This window comes from Callorhinchus milii, unplaced genomic scaffold, assembly GCF_018977255.1.
Source record: "Callorhinchus milii isolate IMCB2004 unplaced genomic scaffold, IMCB_Cmil_1.0 Scaffold3, whole genome shotgun sequence".
Classification (NCBI taxonomy): domain Eukaryota; kingdom Metazoa; phylum Chordata; class Chondrichthyes; order Chimaeriformes; family Callorhinchidae; genus Callorhinchus; species Callorhinchus milii.
The window spans coordinates 74,664,281-74,682,769 of record NW_024704744.1 but is presented as its reverse complement, the minus strand read 5'-3'; the positions used below and the strand labels follow the sequence as shown (position 1 = coordinate 74,682,769).

Here is an 18,489-nt window from a genome sequence, read left to right as displayed (position 1 = left end):
GCTAATTTTTATTGTGACTCTTTCAATTTCGACCCAACTGTGCGGAAACGCTGGTAGAATGCTCCTGTGAGCACAAATCAATATTGCTGAACTTAGTGCATGAGAAGTGTCTCACCCGCAAACAACCACCCAGTTTGGTTTGCAGTTGATTCTGCTTTCACACTTCCTGTAGACGGATTTTTCTCTCTCTCATTAGGCAGGTCCTGAGCTGTTGCAGACTAACACCTAAGACTCCCTATGCTGTTGAAATGATCAGTTGTTTGAACAACATTATCACTGAATACCTCTGGCAATATCACAAGACCTTTACATTACATACAACAATCCCTCAGCATTCCACAAGAGTGGGATGAGCTGAGCTATTTATATGATGACGTCTAAAAAACAGAAACTATCTTATCTCTACGAAAACTTGTGAATATACATAAGCAACGTGAAGATTATGAAACAGTTTTTTTTGTTGAAAGAGGAAATGAGTGTGGGAGCAAATATGCTAAATGTTCAGGAACATTTGCTGGTCCCTGCCACTTTGGTATCAGCCAATTGGGAAAAACTTCCAAAAGTCTCAATGCATGTGGTGACATACTTACATGATTTATACAGTGGGTTATATGTTCCAGGATACATAGAATGAAACAACAGAGTTCCCAAATATAAAATCAACAAGGTTAGTAAAGAGTAAAGTTCCAGTGCTACACATATCAAAGCAGTTTTAGCATTATGTGATCTTTGTGGGTTATTGCTGTGTGCACATTGGCTGCTTTGTTTGCCTACAAAATACACAGTCACTACACTTTGCAATAAAATCCTATACAGCATTTTGAATATTTTCTCAACGTGAAACGTGCTATACCAAATGCGAAGAAAACAAATCTTATACTACACTGGAGTACTGATGTCTTCCAGGAATGCAAAATCTTATGCCCTCTTTCAACCATTGCAAATTATTACGTATAATTATCCTCTCTGACAAATTGCAGAGACTGCGATGAACAAAGAACACTGGGCACACTGCTGTTTGAAAGGAATACTATTCAAGTATGTTATTATACTGATCACAACATTATCTTTCCCTCCATATTCAAGCCCACATTTTCTCTGAACAATTTCTGTGTCGGCCTGTTGGTGACCTTGTTCACAAAATATGGAATGGATCAATGACAAACATGGATTGCATGTTAGGTTAACATCGCTATCATATTCTTCCCATTGCCTGAGATCAAAACAAAGGTTCTTGATAGCCCCACTGGATGGGAACAGTTTGGATCACTATTGCAACACATCGTGAGTAGGGTAAAGCTGACCAGTCTCACAACAGTCTAAACCCAGCTCTGTTCCCGGTCAGAGCATGAACAATCCAATGTTGAGTGAATTTCACTTCAAAATGGTGGCAAGAGCCTACATTGAAGAATTATAAAGGGACATTGCTCTGATTTTGGCTTCCAGTAACCCTCAGTAATGCGCCTAATAAGTCCACATAATTCACCAAAGATCATAGAGTCATTATTACTTGGTATTTTGAATTGAATGGCCTGCACCATTATACCTTTGATAAATTCCTGCTTTACATTGGGATTTGATTTTTTGCTGGTAACTTTACCAACTTTGGCAACTAACGTCATCTTACTATCCGCTGGGGCTGTGTGATAAAGCTCCCACTTTTAACTTATGGATCCTGGAGTGCTAACTGCTCTGTGCCACCTTTGTATCTGCACTTCAGAAGGTAGCTGGAGGAGAAGCTTCTCTCTTTGATTACACTTTCAGCCACCTCTCTTTGGCCCCTGCTATCTTCCATCCTGCTCAGACTCTCACACTATCTATGCGCAGAGCTTTTGGACGTTTTTCTCTGTGAAAAGTGCAGTGTAAGTGCAAGTTGTTATTGGGAGCCTGGGAGCTTACAGTGCGTTCTGTGGAGTATATGATGCCATCATGTCTTGGCCAAATAACATTGCACATATCAAACGTGGGTAAATTGTGAGATGTTTATTTTCCTGAACATATCTAGCACAATATTGATAGCAAAGACAAGACATGTGTCTGAATATCAGGCAACTTTGCTCATTTTTAACAAATCCACTGCTGTTAACAACTTGCATTTAGACAGCTCCCTTCATGCAGGGAAGTGTCTCAGATCGCTGCACAGTAACGGTGTTGGATATTGAGCAATAAAGAAGAGGGAAGGGGAGATGACCTTAGACACAATCAAAGAGGTAGGTCTTAAGGTGGGATTTCCCTGTAGCTCAGTGGTTAGAGCACTTGTCTCCCTTCCTGGGTTCGATTCCTGACAGGGCGAAACCTTGAGCAAGTTTTCGTACTCCACATGCCTCTGTTTACCTAGCAATAAGTGGGAACTGGTTGTTAGTCAATTGGTGGATTGCTTTTCCGGGGGTAATAACTCCTTCAAAAAAAATAATAAATTGGTCACTCAATCCACAACTGTTTGTGGGACACTGCTGTGTGCAGTTGGCTACCGCGTTTCACCCACAAAATATACAGTCAATTCACTTTATAGTATATTCTGTGAAGTGCTTTGAGACGTCTCGAAAACGTGATACTATATCAGATGTAAGGATTCTTATTATTTAAAGATAAAGAGGGATGAGGTGGAGGGATTGAGGCTTGGAATTCCAGAGGTTAGGGGGCATCATGTCTGAATCCTTGATGGTGGCATGGATGGGTCAGGGATGTGCAGCATGCCTGTGTTAACTGAGGGAAGATGGTAGGTAGAGGAGTGGGGTATGAGTGGGTCAGAGAGGTAGTGAGGTGCTAAAGAATGGAGGGATTTATATGCAAGGGTGAGGACCTTGAAATCAATCCCTTTGAAGTCAGTGGAGTCTGCAGAGTTGTGTCTGCAGGATGTGCAGAGTGTGAATGAGGGCAGTGGAGTTTTGGATGAGTTAAAATCTGTAGGCAATCAGAAAATCACCCCTCAGATTTTCCATGGAGATTTGCCAGTGTTTTCCATAATTACTGATTAGTTGGGAAGTGAGAAAAAGCCATTCTATGTTCCATTATCTCGCTCAGCATGACATCTGATTATATTTTGAATATCCCCACTGTTTTTTCTTTATTATCCTGTTTAGTAGATTATTCTAAACATTTATAATTATTGAGTGTAGAAAACGTTCCAAAATATCCATTCTAACATAATTTTCGCTCGTTTCTATTTATTGTTTGTCCACTATGTCCTCTGAGCCTAATTTGTCCTCTGAGGCTTATTTTTAAGTAATAGTCTGGTTATAACTTCTTTATATCATTAAATATTTTATACACTTCGCATGGCACATTTTTTCCCCAGACTGCAAATCTTGACATTATTTATAGATCATCCCATTTAAACCTGGAAACGGTCTTCCTGCTCCTTTCTGTTGCTTTTCGAATGCAAGTGCCATACATTTGACTAAAACTAAGCCGATTATTATAAGAGCACACTGATTAGTGCATTGGATATTATCCTCAGTCTGACTTTTACAGTCTTGGGTTCCAGGGGTCTGGTTGTGCAACCTGTCATTCTATTAGCTTTTGTATAATTTCCTCAGCATATTGTGTGCATATAAAAAGGGCCATGTTTTCCAGCTCTAATTTGATGTGATTAATAGCATGGTTATGCCCCACATTTTTCTACAGATGTTTAATAGTTCACATTCATCACTGTTAAATTTTACTTGCCAAGTTTCTGGTTAATTACATAACTGAGCCAATTCACTGTGCGGATCTTTTCCTGTATCTTTGGTCTCCAGTGCTCCAAGTATTTTGTCACTTGGACAAATTTGATCATCTTACCGTTGGTTTGGGTTTCCAACTCATTTAAGGAGATTATGCATAATAAGTGTCCCAAGTATTAGCCCTTCTGGGATACCACTTATCACGTCCCCTAGATAATATTATTATCTGACAAAATATGCAGTCACTCCACTTTATAGTAGGGTGACCCAGATGAGGTATTGTGTTCCTGGCCAAATGTGCTCTGTCTTGAGTTTAGTAACAAACTGAACAAGAACAATAAAATCCTAAAATAGAAATGCTCAGCAGAGAAACACAATCATTAATCCAACAAGCTTCTCCAGTACTATCAGCATCAGGAATTGTGGTGAGTTTATTTTTTATATATGTGTCCCCGGATTTGGTTTACAGAATATGGTCACCCTATTTTACAGTATATCCTGTGAAGCACTTTGAGATGCCTCCTGACATGAAAGGTGTTATATCAAATGTAAGTCTTATTATTATTAAATCTCATAGGGAGACTCTTCTTCCTGTCTTTTGACAAGTTTCATATCCAGTCCATTAGCTGTACAGTAGTTTCCATAGCTTCCCTTGCATAGTAGAATCAGCTTTTCCATTGTCTGCATTAAGCGCTGTGCTTGACCATTGACCTTGGTTCATGACGTGAATTAATAAAACCATGTGCTCATCCTCAGTAACATTGAGAGGTTGTGAAATGCATCACACCTTTCTTGAAGTTCGCTGAACAAGAAAACTGGTGTGACTTACTGTGCTTCCTGAAACAGTCAGTGCGATCGATATATTGAGCGCAATCCACAACAATAATAATCCATACATTTGAGATAGAGCCTTTTACTTCGGGAGGACATCTGGAAGTGATATATTGTCACAGATATACAGTAAAATGTAATTCCACATTTTCACAATTCTTTGCGTGAAGAAATGTTTCCTAATCTCCCTTCTAAATGCTTCAGCTGTCATTTTAAGATTGGTGCGTTTTGTTTTGGATCCCTTTACCAGAGCAAAGAGTTGTTCCCCTTTTCTTGCTGGTCAGTTCCCTTTGTTATTTTAATAATGTCAAATCAGATCACACCATGTCCTCCTCAGATCTAGTGAATATAACCCAAGCTTATGCATTATTCTCATTGTTCTCATTGCAGTTGTTATACCACAATTGTTTTAATCTGATTTGAACCATGTTTGCTTTTGGAGTTCCATGTGTTTCAGCTTCTTATAGGCATTCTTGCTGAATAGTTCCACTTGCTCTGAAGTCATTAACTTTAGAGGTTTTGCACCATGGTAGCCACTGCTTCAAGCACCAGCTATTTCAAATAGATTGCACAACATCTACCTCAAAGACATTCAGTAGCTGCGCTGGATGAATGAGGATATATTGGCTTGCTTCATCGCTACTGCCATCCGATTGCACCGCCTTCCTTCCGTGGTGTGTGCTCACTTTTCTTGGAGAACTGGGTTGTGTTCCATTCTTTATTGCCATCTAGTGGTTTACAATCACCAACCTTCGCATTGTGATCATTACAAATCTGTCCACCTTTCCTCTAGCAGGATACCTGCTTCCCTCTCTTTAGTGTGAATAATTACCTCTAAATGTTGTGACATTTATTTTGTCAAAATGTTATTTTGTTCCTTTGTGTCCCCTGTGAGGGCACTCAGTTTGTAACGTGCAGTTTACTGAATGCATGATTGTTATGGCCCGATGTTTCTCCTGCCTCTAGTGCCTACAGTTGTGAGCTCTCTAATGTTTTATCTACATCCAAGAAGTCTATTAGGATCATGCTTTGGTCTATCACACCATTTCCCTGAGCAGGAAGCAGTAAAGCTCAGGATAACACCAGCAAAGGCGCACATAGTTGCTGAACCGTAAAGCTAAATATCTCACGTATCCAACACATGGTCTTTATCCAGTTAGTTTAAATGTATTGATTTAATTTTGACATTTCTCTTTTTCATGCACTGACCATGGGATTTTCTGATGTTGCTATTATTGTTATTTGTCTTGCCTCTATCCATTTTTGGTACCACTCAAAAAGATTCTGTCTTTGGCAGAAAGGTAAGTAAGAAGATCACACAAGAGAAGGGTCTTTGATCCTTTTGATCTCACTCTTCCAGAATACACACTCTGCCATGCTCCATGATATTATCAAGCTGTTTTTCAAATAAGTCCAATTTCCTGGCATCAATCACGCTTCCTGGTAACAACAATGCATTACATTTGTATAGTGCCTTTCATGTCAGGAGGACATCCCAAGGCGCCAAAACCTGTTCCTGTAGTTCATAACCCGTGCTGTTCTTTATGATCTCCTCATCTAAGTCCAAAAGTGAAGTTTGTCAGCACCTCAAGCAAACTTGGGGAACGATGGAAAAACCCATGTTTTGTTCTTTTTGTGTATTTAATAATCCTTGCATTTGATATAACGCTTTTCATGTCTTCTAGACGACTCAAAGCACTTCATAGAATATACTGTAGAGTGAATTGACTGTATATTTGTGGGCAAAACGCGGCAGCCAAATCCGCACACCAGTGTCCCACAAACAGTCATTTTGGTGGTACTGGGCTCTTGCACAAAAGGTTTCTGGATTTCTCCTTCCTTTCGCTGTGTACTTGCTGTTTGTTTCACAAATTTGCAGTTTATTACAGATTTATAATGACCTTTATAGTTTAAGCAAGCCAAGAAGCCACATTCTTTCAAACATCCTGACATATATTTTGCTATTCAATAATACACTACTCCTCACACCTTCTCTGAACACTCGTGTGTCACCTTATCTGTCATAAAATATGGAATAGATCCATCACACACATTAAATGGATTTGATATCTAGAATGCAGAGACTCCAGTTCAATCCATTGGACAAACAACTGAATGCAAGAAAGAAATATTCTGTAGATTGTTGTATCTCTTAATTAAAGGCATGACACAGCTGAAGAATGTCTCACATAGGAAAAGGAAAGGTGGGCTTATCATTCAAATCCTGGCTATTTGTATGCGGATGACACCCAACTCTACCTTTCCTCCTCTACCCTCAACTCCACGACCACCGATGTCCTGACAGCCTTCCTGTCCGACATCGAGTCCTGGACGAGAGATAACTTTCTCCAGCTCAATGTGCGCAAAACTGAGGCCCTCCTGATTGGCTCACGTCAGCGCCTCTGCACCTCAGGCGCTGACAACATCAGCATCCAAGGCTGCACTCTCCACCTCTCAAAGCCATCAGGAACCTCGGGTTCTGTTCGACCCTGAGCTGTCCTTTCTCCCCCATATCCGCACCACAACTGGCACCGCCTTCCATCACCTCCGGAATGTCGCCAGACTACGGCACTACCTCACGCTGCTGAAACCCTGGTCCATGCCTTTATCACCTCAAGGCTGGACTATGGGAACTCTCTCCTCGCCGGCCTTCCCGGCACCTCCCTCCACAAACTGCAGGTCATTCAGAACTCTGCAGCTCGTGTACTGTCCCGCACCAGGCTTCGGGAACACATCACTCCCACCCTCGCTCACCTCCACTGGCTCCCCATCCCCCAGAGGATCGAATTCAAGATCCTCACCCTCACCTACAAGGCCATTCACGGCCTTGCTCCTTCCTACCTCTCTGACCTACTATCCCCCTACCTACCCGCCCGTACCCTCCGTTCCTCCGGCTCCGGTCTGCTCCACATCCCCCGCCCCAACCGCCCTACCATCGGTGGCCAGGCCTTCAGCCTCTCAGCCCCTAGGCTCTGGAACTCTATCCCCCAGTGCCTTCGCCTTGCTTCCTCCCTTTCCTCCTTCAAGGCCGGTCTCAAGACCTTTCTCTTTGACCATGCCTTCAGCTCCCCTCTCGACTCTCTACCCCCTCCTCGCTCCCTCCCTTCCCTCCCCTCACCCTGACCATTTCCCCCCTGCTCGGGTCCTGACCCAACTGTCCAGCGCCTTGGGACGTCCTCCCGACGTGAAAGGCGCTCAATAAATGGAATCTTGTTGTTGTTGTTGTTGTATTTGGAATCAATCGCCTCCTCCGAGCTGATCTGTTTTAATGTGGACTTTTAACATATTGAATGGGTGATGAGCTTCACAGTGTTGAATAACGATGTCCTTATTACCATTTCAAGTATCAGGATTAATGCTGACAGCATCAATGTTTCTCTTGAAGTATGGAGATCTGAGTCTCAAAGCCTGAAGTCACTTGAAGAGCTTACAGTTGGATAGTGTTTGCATCTTTTGGTATCTAGAGGGTCAATCCATTAACTACCATGAGAAAACAGACTATTCATGTGGATAGCGTCTCGGAGTGCTTAACAGTAGTTAGGTCTCAGAAGACCATTTAGACTTAACTGTCAGCATTGAGTGTTTGAACTGTGTGGTTTGACCATTGCACCACACCAGTTGGCCACATAAATTGGTTGGGATAGATGGACTGCATGTGGAGTCCTGTAGGGTATTGGATAGCTTCGCAAGAGAGCACCCGGGTTTGATTCCCGAGAAGGGGGAAAACTTAGGTAAGTTTCCTTACTCCATGTGCCTCTGTTTACCTAGCAGTATGTAGGAATCTGGTTTTTAGTCGATTGAAAAAATTTAAACTTCAGCATGAATCTATATAAAGGTAAGAACAGAATTGAAGACGAAGAGAGAAGGTTCTGTCGAGAGGGTAAATCTTAATATGTGAGGTCGAAGTGTCTGGCAGAATGTTCATCTACTTAATCTGCGACCTTCAGCTACATGGGGAGAAGATACAAGCTGCCCTTTACATTAGAGGGTATGTTTGTCAGGCTGACCCAGGCACACAGCCAGAACAAGCAGTCTTGTCACTGCCCAAACTGTTCACTAATTGAATTAAATTCTGAATCATTTCATTGAGAGTGGAGATTTGCATTGAGCCAAATTATATAGGAAAAACAGGCTGGGGTCAGAATAGCAGAGCATTGAGGAATGAGGAGCTCCCGCTTATAGATATTAACTAAGTATATGAAACAAGGGCTTGTCACAGGAGGGATTTTTACCTCTCAGATTGCTGAGCACATCTTCTTATAGTGACATCAAGCCTGCGAGGAATCTGTGTTTTTGTTCAATCCTCAATTCTCTTCTGAATATTGCATTATAAAAACTCTTAAGTATTAACCTTTTAAGTGGCATCTATCTGATCTTATTTAGGTCAGTGAAATCAATTAATAATCTTCTAAAAACATTTTTTCTCCACCAAGGTGTGTGATGAAGAACGAGGGCCTTTCTTGTACCATAGCTCTAACATTCAGACTTTGGCTGAAGAGAAATTAAGCGTCCAAGGCTCTCTAAAGCTAAATCTGAAACCAAGATCTAATTGTAACCCAGTAATTGATTGAGTTAAGAAATGATCTTATTTATAATCTTTCAAACATGAGATAAACACGCAGGGTGTTTTAGATCACCCTGGAGATCTAATGCATTGTTTCCAATGATGGAAAACCAATCTAAGCAGAAGTCCAGTGCCTGAAAGAAAGTCTATAGATTCTCCACAGGCTGCGAATCTGCCTGTCAGTAGTTTTAACTCCGATCTTCTACCGCGCAAAATTTTGTCTAGGTCCATTGCCTTTCCTTGTTTTGCTTTCCTTTCTATGATTATTTGAAATCTGCTGAGCTTTTTCACTTCTTTCTTCTGTGATTTCCTTTTTGCTTCTCTCACTCCCCTCTTTCCTTTATATCTCCTATTTCCTTTTTCCCGTGCCCCAGATGATGATTAAGCTTAGTGGTTATGCTCGAGTCCTACCTCACGAACTCGAGTCCTACCTCACGAACCACCAGCAGTACATCTGCACGGCTTCTCCTCCCACTCTCACCCAGTTACCTGCGGGCTACCCTAAGGATCCATCCTTGGTCCCCTCCTCTTTCTGATCTACCTGCTCCCTCTTGGGGATGTCATCCGCAGACATGGGGTACATTTCCACATGTATGTGGACGACGCCCAATTCTATTTTTACACCTCACTTTGACACTCCCAGTCCCCTGATGTTCTGTCAGCCTGCCTGTCAGACCTCAGGAGCAGGATGAGCGCAAATTTCCTTCAGTTGAACATTGACAAGACAGAAGCCATACTCTTTGGCTCTCGTCAATGTCTAAAATCCCATGGCTCTCACCTCCTCCACCTACCCGACCTCCCCCTAAAACTCTCCAAACCCATATGCAACCAGGCGTCAGGTTCAATCCCCAATTATCCTTCCTCCCCCACATCCAGTCCTTCACCAGCACCGCTTTCTTCCACCTCCGACGCATCGCCCGTCTCCGCCAATACTTCACTCCAAAGGCCGCTGAAACCCTGGTCCATGCCTTTGTCACCTCTCGGCTGGACTATTCTAACGCCCCCCCCCCTCACCGGTCTCCTCTCCACTACAATCCATAAAATCTGGGTCCATACAAATCCATACAAAACTCCGCCGCCTGCATTCTCACCTGCACCAAACTCCGCTCCCCGATTACCCCAGTCCTTGCCAGACTGCACTGACTGCCTGTCCCAGAGAGGATCGACTTCAAGATCCTCACCCTTATTCTCAAATCCTTCCATTCCTCTGCACCCCCCTACCCCTCTGACCTCTCTCCTCAAAACAGTGCCCGTTGCCTTCGTTCCACCAGGTCCGGCCTCCTTCTTGTCCCGAGTCCTCCACTCCACCCTTGGCGGCTGTGCCTTCAGCCACTACACCCCGAGGCTCTGGAACTCCCTTCCTCACTCCCTTCGCCTCGAACCCTCTCTTCCTATTTTCAGGTCTCGGCTGAAGACCTTTCTTTTCGACTGCACCTTTGGTCACCTTCCTNCCCCCTCCCCCTGGCTAGGCCCCAGAATCCATTACTGTGAAGCACTCTGAGACACCATCTGATGTGCAGAACGCTATATAAATCCAAGTTGTTGTTGTTGTTGGAAGCTTACTGCACATATGGTGTATCAAACCTCTCTCACTGCATGCCCAGTGATGTTTGACTTGACTTCAAATTCTGCAGATGGTACATATTAATGACATTTTGCATTTTCCCATGTGGCTTTGACATGGTATTACGGACATGCATTCTTCTGAATTCATACTTATTCAACATGTAGGCATATGATGTTACCAGAGGATAACATAATGGTGTTTTTACTGCCAGCAACAGACAGAGCCCCTCAATATGAATGTTAAGAGTTCTCAAGAAAAAGAGTGAGAAATCAGGCTGAAGATTTATGAATTCCCTAGATCCCTACTCCAACCAAAGATGGTTGAAGGTCTTAAGAGTACCCAAACCAGATTGAGAGTTCCACATCTGTATATTATTAAGATCTTCTTACTCTTAGAAATCCAAGATAGTCATTATATTTTTATGACAACTGATTTTGGCCATTTGGTCACCATTATGAAGTCCTGTAGCTCAGTGGTTAGAGCATTCACCTCACAAGCGAGAGTCCTGGGTTCGATTCCCAGCAGAGCGAAATGTTGGGCAACTTTCCTTACTCCATAAGCCCCTGTTTACCTAGCGGTAGGTAGGAACCCTGTTGTTAGTCGATTGGCAGATTGCTTTTCCGAGGGGTAATAATTCCTTCAAAAAAATTGGTTGCTCAATCCACGACTATTTGTAGGACACTGCTGTGCGCAATTGGCTGCCGTGTTTCTCCCACAAAATATACAGTCAATTTGTTTAATAGTATATTCTGTGAAGCGCTTTGAGGCGTCACAAAGACGTGATAAGGCGCTATATCAAATGCAAGGACTATTATTATTGGCAACCTTAATGGAGGCAGGGTTGGAAGATAGGATTTGAGATGATTGATGCCTTTTACTTGCTGACAATTGAATAACATGGTGCTTTATTGTTATATATTTTAACAGTAGTAATATATTGCTACAACTCTTTTTTGACAGGAAGAAGATATAACAGTCAGATGCGGACTCTACTTTGATATCTTTTTAATCCTCTGCAAAAGAAATCCATGGAAAGTTTAAAAAAGATGGAAAATCCCATGGATCAGAGTAAGGGCTTGAGCTACAAAAACAGTCTGGAACCTACGAAGAGGAATGGTCTGATCAATACTAAAAACTTGGTGACAGATACCAAAGATGGGCTGGTATCTCTCTACTCTGCTCCTCAGTACCACGGACATATAGTGGCCAATTTTTCACCCCAGAACTTTGGGGAAAGGAGCAAAAGCGACTCAAACCAGCAACAGCTGCTCGACCCCAGTATGCTACCACAGACAGTGGATTCCCATTACCGACCCAACATAATTTTGTACTCGGAGAGCATGCTGAGGTCCTGGGGTGAGAACATCAGTACTGACTGCTGTGAAACTACTTTCATTGAGAGCAGATCCCCCACCAAGGAAACCATGGACTACACAGACAGCAAATTTATAGATCTGTCAGCCGAGGACATCAAAGTCCACACTCTGTCTTACGATGTGGAGGATGATGAGGAGTTTCAAGAACTAGAGGTAAGAATATCTTAACCAGTTACTGAAGAAAGTACAATCATGTTTCAGTTTATTTTTTTTATGGTATAAAAGTATAAAAGAATCCTGGATTGACAGTGGATTAGCTTAGCTTTTTTCCTTAGGACCTGGGGACAGAATAAAGGTCTTGCTGATGGAACCAAGATCTTTTCTCTTAGTTTGCTGTAAGACTTAAGGTCCTTCAGATGAGATGTTAAAATGAGGTCCCGCCTGCTTGTTCAGGTGAATGTTAAAGGTCTCATTGGCATTATTTGAGAAGAGAAGGGAGTATTTCTTGGTGTCCTGGCCAACAATTCCTCAAATAAAATTAGTCATTCACTTCATGGCTCTCTATAATAATAATAATCCTTGCATTTGATATAGCGCTTTTCACGTCTTCTCGACATCTCAAAGCACTTCACAGGATATACTGTAAAGTGAATTGACTGTATATTTTGTGGGTGAAACGCGGCAGCCAACTGCACACAGCAGTGTCCCACAAACAGTTGTGTATATTTGTGGACAAAACGTCTCTGTAGGACATTGCTGTGTGCAAATTGGCTACCGTGTTTGTTTACAAAATATAAAGACACAATATTTCACAGTAAAATCCTGAAGTGTTTTGAGATATCTTGACAATGTGATAAGATGCTATTTCAAAAGCAAGGATTATTATTATAATATTGGGACAGTGATTTCTCAGTGAATAAGGACTTATTATAGCTCAGTCCTATAGCTCACTGTCTCCTGTGGAGTCCTGTAGCTCAGTGGTAAGAGCACTCACCTCGCAAGCGAGAGACTTGGGTTCAATTCTTGGCAGGGTGAAACATTGGGCAAGTTTCTTTACTCCACACGCCTCTGTTTATCTAGACGTAAGTAGGAACCTGGTTGTTAATCAATTGGCCAATTGCTTTTCTCGGGGTAATAATTCCTTATATAAAAAAATAATAAATTGGTCACTCAATCCACGACTGTTTGTGGGACATTGCTGTGCGCAATTGGCTGCTGTATTTCGCCCACAAAATATACAATCAGTTAACTTTAAAGTATATTCTGTGAAGCGCTTTGAGACGTCTCAAAGATGTGATACGGCACTATATCAAATCAAGGATTATTATTATTATTGTTTCCTGAAATGTTGTGCAGTAACTCAAATATTGAAGACCTTTCTGTCACACTTGACAAAATATTGATATTTGTGGTATATTCACCATTTATCTGTCTTGTGAATATGTCAGCGCTACATAGGTTAATGAATTGTATGGACACATGTCAACAAATACTGCTGACATTTTGCAAAGAGATACACTGAGTGGAAAGTCCCCTGATCTACTATTCCACCTGAATAACAACAGAGCAACAACTTGCATTTATATAGCGCCCATCGCATAAAGTAACGACTCAGATTGCTTCACAGGAACAATACATTAATAATTCTTGCATTTGACTTAATGCATGTAACATGAAATTGATTGAAAATATGTAATAGCTATCAATCAAGTGTCTGTACAGTTGTAGGTGAAGATGCCGACCAATTTGCGCACAGCAGTGTTCTACAGACAATCATGAAGGGAATCACTGAATTACCAATTTATCCACAGGAACTCCCTTCATTTTTTGAACAGTGCTATTACATTATATTTAACATCCACCTGAACAAGCAGACAGAACTTTGGTTTAACGACTCGTCCAGGAAAAGGAACTTACAAAATAGCCTGACTCCGGCTGTTTGGACCAGTTCTGAACTGTAGTGGAGCATGTGGTGGCTGAATCACACCACCACCACCATCACAACAACAAAATTACATTTATAAAGTACCTTTCATGTCAGGAGGACATCCTAAAGCGCTGAACAGTTAGGTGTCGGAGCCCGAGCATGGGGGAGGGGTGGTTTAGGGGTGAGGGAAGGCAGAGAGGTGGGAGGGAGATCAAAGGCACGGTTGAAGAGAAGGGTCTTGAAACTGGCCTTGAAGGAGACAAGGGAGGAAGCGAGGCGAAGGGACCATGGGATAGAGTTCCAGAGTGTGGGGGCGCCTGGGGAACACCAGAAGTGATCTAGAGAATGGGGAAAGTAGGCACCGATTTCATCATTTTATGAAATTATAGTAGTAAAGTTAGCAAATTAATTTAACATGTTCCACCTCAGAAGGCAGCATAGAATTAACCATGCTTTTCTCCCACTTTGTCTCTTCACCAAGAGTGTGAGTTACTGTCCTGTCGTATAACTCTTCACCTCATTCAAAGTTAACCCCCAAATTTAAGTTTGATGGCTGCTCATCACGTTGTTGTTTATCGGTCTTACTTTCACAGATTGATTGCCGGGTTTGGCCTCCTAACAACTTTCACTTTTATTACTAGTCAATTTTAGTTTGTAAAGGGCCTCTTATTTTATGTGAAAGGCTCTATATAAATGCAAGTTATTATTATGGTTTACAGTGATGGCACCAGACTGAATTCAACAATTTGCCAAATTTTGGGCACTCTAAAATGTTACATAGAGTGAATCTACAACCAGGTGAAATTTCTCCCCTAAAGCTCAATGACAGGTTGATTGACTGACTCATTCCAAGCTCCTTTCCAATACAGATCTGATCAAAGCCAAACAATTATACTGAAACCAGATTGGCAAATTCCCAAGTTTACTGAAGTGCTACAGAATGTCCTAGCAGATCCCGAAGAAAATCATTGCTTTTTACTCAACTGAGCTAAAAATGAAAATAAACACAGTCCCGTGATGATCTGAGTCAGGATTTTCATAATTGCTGTGTGGGCAGCAGTGTAGGAAAAGCTGAAGAGGTTATTTTGAAGCGTGTCATTACTGTCAAAGAACTGCAATAGGTTTTCTCATTTTGCTGCAAAGCCTTTGCTTTGTGCAAATTGCCTGCCGCACTCACCTGCAAAACACACAGTCATTACACTTGACAGTAAAATCCTGTGAAGCACTTTTAGATATCTCGACGAAGTGATACGGCACTATACCAAGTGCAAGGATTATTATTAGTATATAAAGCTATTAAAAAAATTCTGTATTCTGGCAGAATGATAATTTGACCTAGAGGTCTTGGGATAAATCAAAAAATGTCATCAGACTTTGAAATACTTCAAGGCAGCAGTCTTCTGTGTTGCTTATGATATATAAAGAGCCAAGTGGTCTGTAAAATCCATTTGCAGCATAAAATGTAATTGCAGCTTGGGAGTTCAGCTTCATTCGGTCAGCTCCTGATCTTAGCCAAATGCTCAGGTACGTCCAGGGGGTAAACCTAGGAAACTCACTTTAGGGACAGATAGATAGGCAGAAAGTGAAATATCTCCTCTATAACTCACTAACAGATTGACTGACTGATTTATTCCAAGTCCCTTTCCAATACAATGCAGAACTGATCCACACCAAACAATTACATTAAAACCAGATTGGCATGGGGCATCTCTTCACACATTTGTTCAAGAACATGGGGTAGGAGCCCAATTACACAGAAGAAATCATCCCCCTTCCAATATAAGATATATATATTGCATTCATCCATATTGATGTTTATTTGCAAGTGAATGGTCTGCACATTTAACTCCCTTCAACTGAGTCTTCAAATCCAGATCATTTCTGCATACTCAGAACAGGAGAAGTTCCACATTACCCCACTCTCAATACCACTCCTGATTCAACCTAACTTCTCTTAACACTACATCGACTTCCTTCTCTTTGACCTAGTTACTAATCCACACCCATGTTTTACCATTGATGCCTAATGATTTTAGATTGTAAAGGTGTCCCTTATATCAAAAGCATATCAAAAGTATATCAAAAGCACAATGGTTTGCTATCCCTAATATTAAAAAACAATTTTCTTTGCCCATATTTCCCAAGAAAATACATAGTCACTATAAAATAACATGGTCACTGCAACTGACCGTTATATCCTGCGAAATATTTTGAGGCATCCTTGTAAGTAAGGAAGGAAGGAAGGAAGGAAGGATTATTATTATTGTTATCATTATTTAAGGCCTAAAATCTAGTCCATTCTTTAAATAATGGGTAATCGACAGCTGGAAACAAATTAGGGTGTTTGAGGTCAGGATACTGAACACATTTAATAAACTACTTGATACTGCAATAGGTAGATGATATGATAGATATTTGGGAATGATGAAATCAAAAGGGAAAGGCCATTTCATCAAAACGGCCATATCCTCTGCATCTTGTGACTACATTTCTAATTCTCTTTTAATGGGATTCTGCCACAACAACAGTCTATGGCAGAGAATTCCATTTTCCCACCATACAGTTAGCACATCAACAGAGCTCGATTTCGTTTAAACCTGTTGTGCGTCAGGGATTCAGAGCAAACAGTCTAGTTCCAAACTGTTGTTTTCCATTGTTCGGCTACTTGAACCAGTTTGACACCGTACCCTTTGTGTAACTGAAGCATTAGATATTTTGTCGAATTAACTATGGGTGGTGAAAAAAAGCTGCATAATGACTTATTCACAGCTGGAAGATACATTACATCCTCCTTGCTGCTCTCCTGGGGAGAAACTTTGGGCGCTTGTTGAATTTAGTCTTAATTTGAAAAAGAGTTTACTGTAGATTTTTTGAAGAATTGTCTGAAACTCGCACACTGAAATGTGGAATTTGTTCTTTCAGAAAAGCCCAGCCTCTAGTTGCTGGACACCAAAGTGGTATAGATCACCTTTACTCTTATACTATGCATTGATCTATTCAGTAAAGTTTGGCTCTTAAACTTCCTCTGATTCTGTTGCCGTTGCCGAGCAGCTCCTGACTCCCAGAGCCGATCACATTAGGAGATCGCAGGTGTTTGTAATGAGTAGACCTGCCAAGTGTCGATCAGGGGAGAAGGCACTCCCTTTGCTCTGAGGATGTAACAAAGTTCAATGAATGTCATTGTGAGAAATAAAGTAAAATAAATAAAGTGAGATGTCAGGGGCATGAGATGTTCAAATTGGATTGTAAACTGTGCCACCAATTGTAAATCTCAGCACTCAGCAATATGAATATGAATATTCGATATGAATACACCTTGCATTCCGGCCCTCATTCAATCTGTTTTCTTTCACATCCCCAACATCCCCTCCACCAGCTCTCCCTCCAGACCCTCGTCCATCTATGTATCACCTCAGGCTTGACTGTTATTGTGTTCCTACTCACAGACTCCCCAGCTCCTCCCTACACCAGCTGCAGACTATTCAATGCTCTGTTCAGCGCCTTGGGACGTCCTCCTGACGTGAAATGCGCCTTACAAATGTAATTTTGAATTGTATTGTACTCTGCAACCCATGTCATGTCCTGCATTAGGTTCCACGATCTTATTTACCTTATCTTCCCTCAGCTCCACTGGCTCCCCTTGCCTCAACGGATTAAAATCCAGATTCTTATCCTTACTTTTAAGGGCCTGCGTGGCCCCTCTACTCCCTACCCCTGCAACCTGCTACAGTCCAACCACCCTCGCCATGCTCTCCTCTTAGCAAACATGTCTCCCACCCAATCCACCCCACCAACAGTGGTTGAGACTTCAGCGTTCTCCCCCTGTTCTCTGGAACTCCTTTCCCGGAGTCCCTCCGCCTTTCCCTACTACTCTCTGCCATTAAAATGTATCACTTCGACCGTGCTTTTTCCCATCACCAATTATACCTCCAGGCCTCAGCTTATTACCCACCTTCTTACTCCAATGCTCATTCTTTGCTTGTTATGTTTTTCTCCAACCGTAGGTTCCTTCACAGTGAAACCCATTACCCAAGAAAGTGACAGGCATCTTTCCAGGCTCACTATTACAGGTGCCACAAAATCTTACGTGCGGAACAGAATATTCCAGTTTCACAGTTTTTATATTGTTATAAAAGCCAATTGACTGTACAGGGGAGGGAAGACCGGGGGTGGTGAAGAGTTCCAGTGACTTGAAGTCCTGGAAGGATGAGTTTAAGAAGCCGACAAGAGCAATGAGTTTTGATTTTAACTGTGGGCATGCAAAGTGGAGGACAATATAAACAGAGCTTAACAAGAAAGTTAAGAGCTGAAGGTTGATGATAGTAGCAATGACAGCATGAAGAAAGACAAGAAAAGAGAAAGAATATGAATGTCTGAGGTACCACCAATACCAATTAAAACCAAAGTTCACTCACTACTTCCTATTTGTATTTGGTATAAGTTACAGATAGAAGCTGAATCACTGGTATGAAGTAATGTATGAGATATTACACGGTGACCTAATATAATAATAATGCTTGTATTTAATATAGCAATTCTCACGTCAGGGGAATGTGTCAAAGTGCTTCACCAGATTTTATTATAGAATGTGGTTATTGTGTATTTTGTAGGTGAATGCG

General features: G+C 41.7%; 1 protein-coding gene across 4 annotated transcripts in view; it reads left to right on the top strand.

Annotated features, from left to right (window-relative positions):
• The window catches only part of LOC103181670 (synapse differentiation-inducing gene protein 1), a 44,156-nt gene that overhangs the window by 11,485 nt on the left and 14,182 nt on the right, over positions 1 to 18,489 (top strand). For all 4 annotated transcript variants that reach the window (XM_007898320.2, XM_007898319.2, XM_042333716.1 and 1 more), the window contains one exon: positions 11,588 to 12,156. In XM_007898320.2, coding sequence (XP_007896511.1) covers positions 11,656 to 12,156 — 501 coding nt within the window. In that variant the 5' untranslated portion in view covers positions 11,588 to 11,655. The remainder of the gene's footprint in view (positions 1 to 11,587; positions 12,157 to 18,489) is intronic.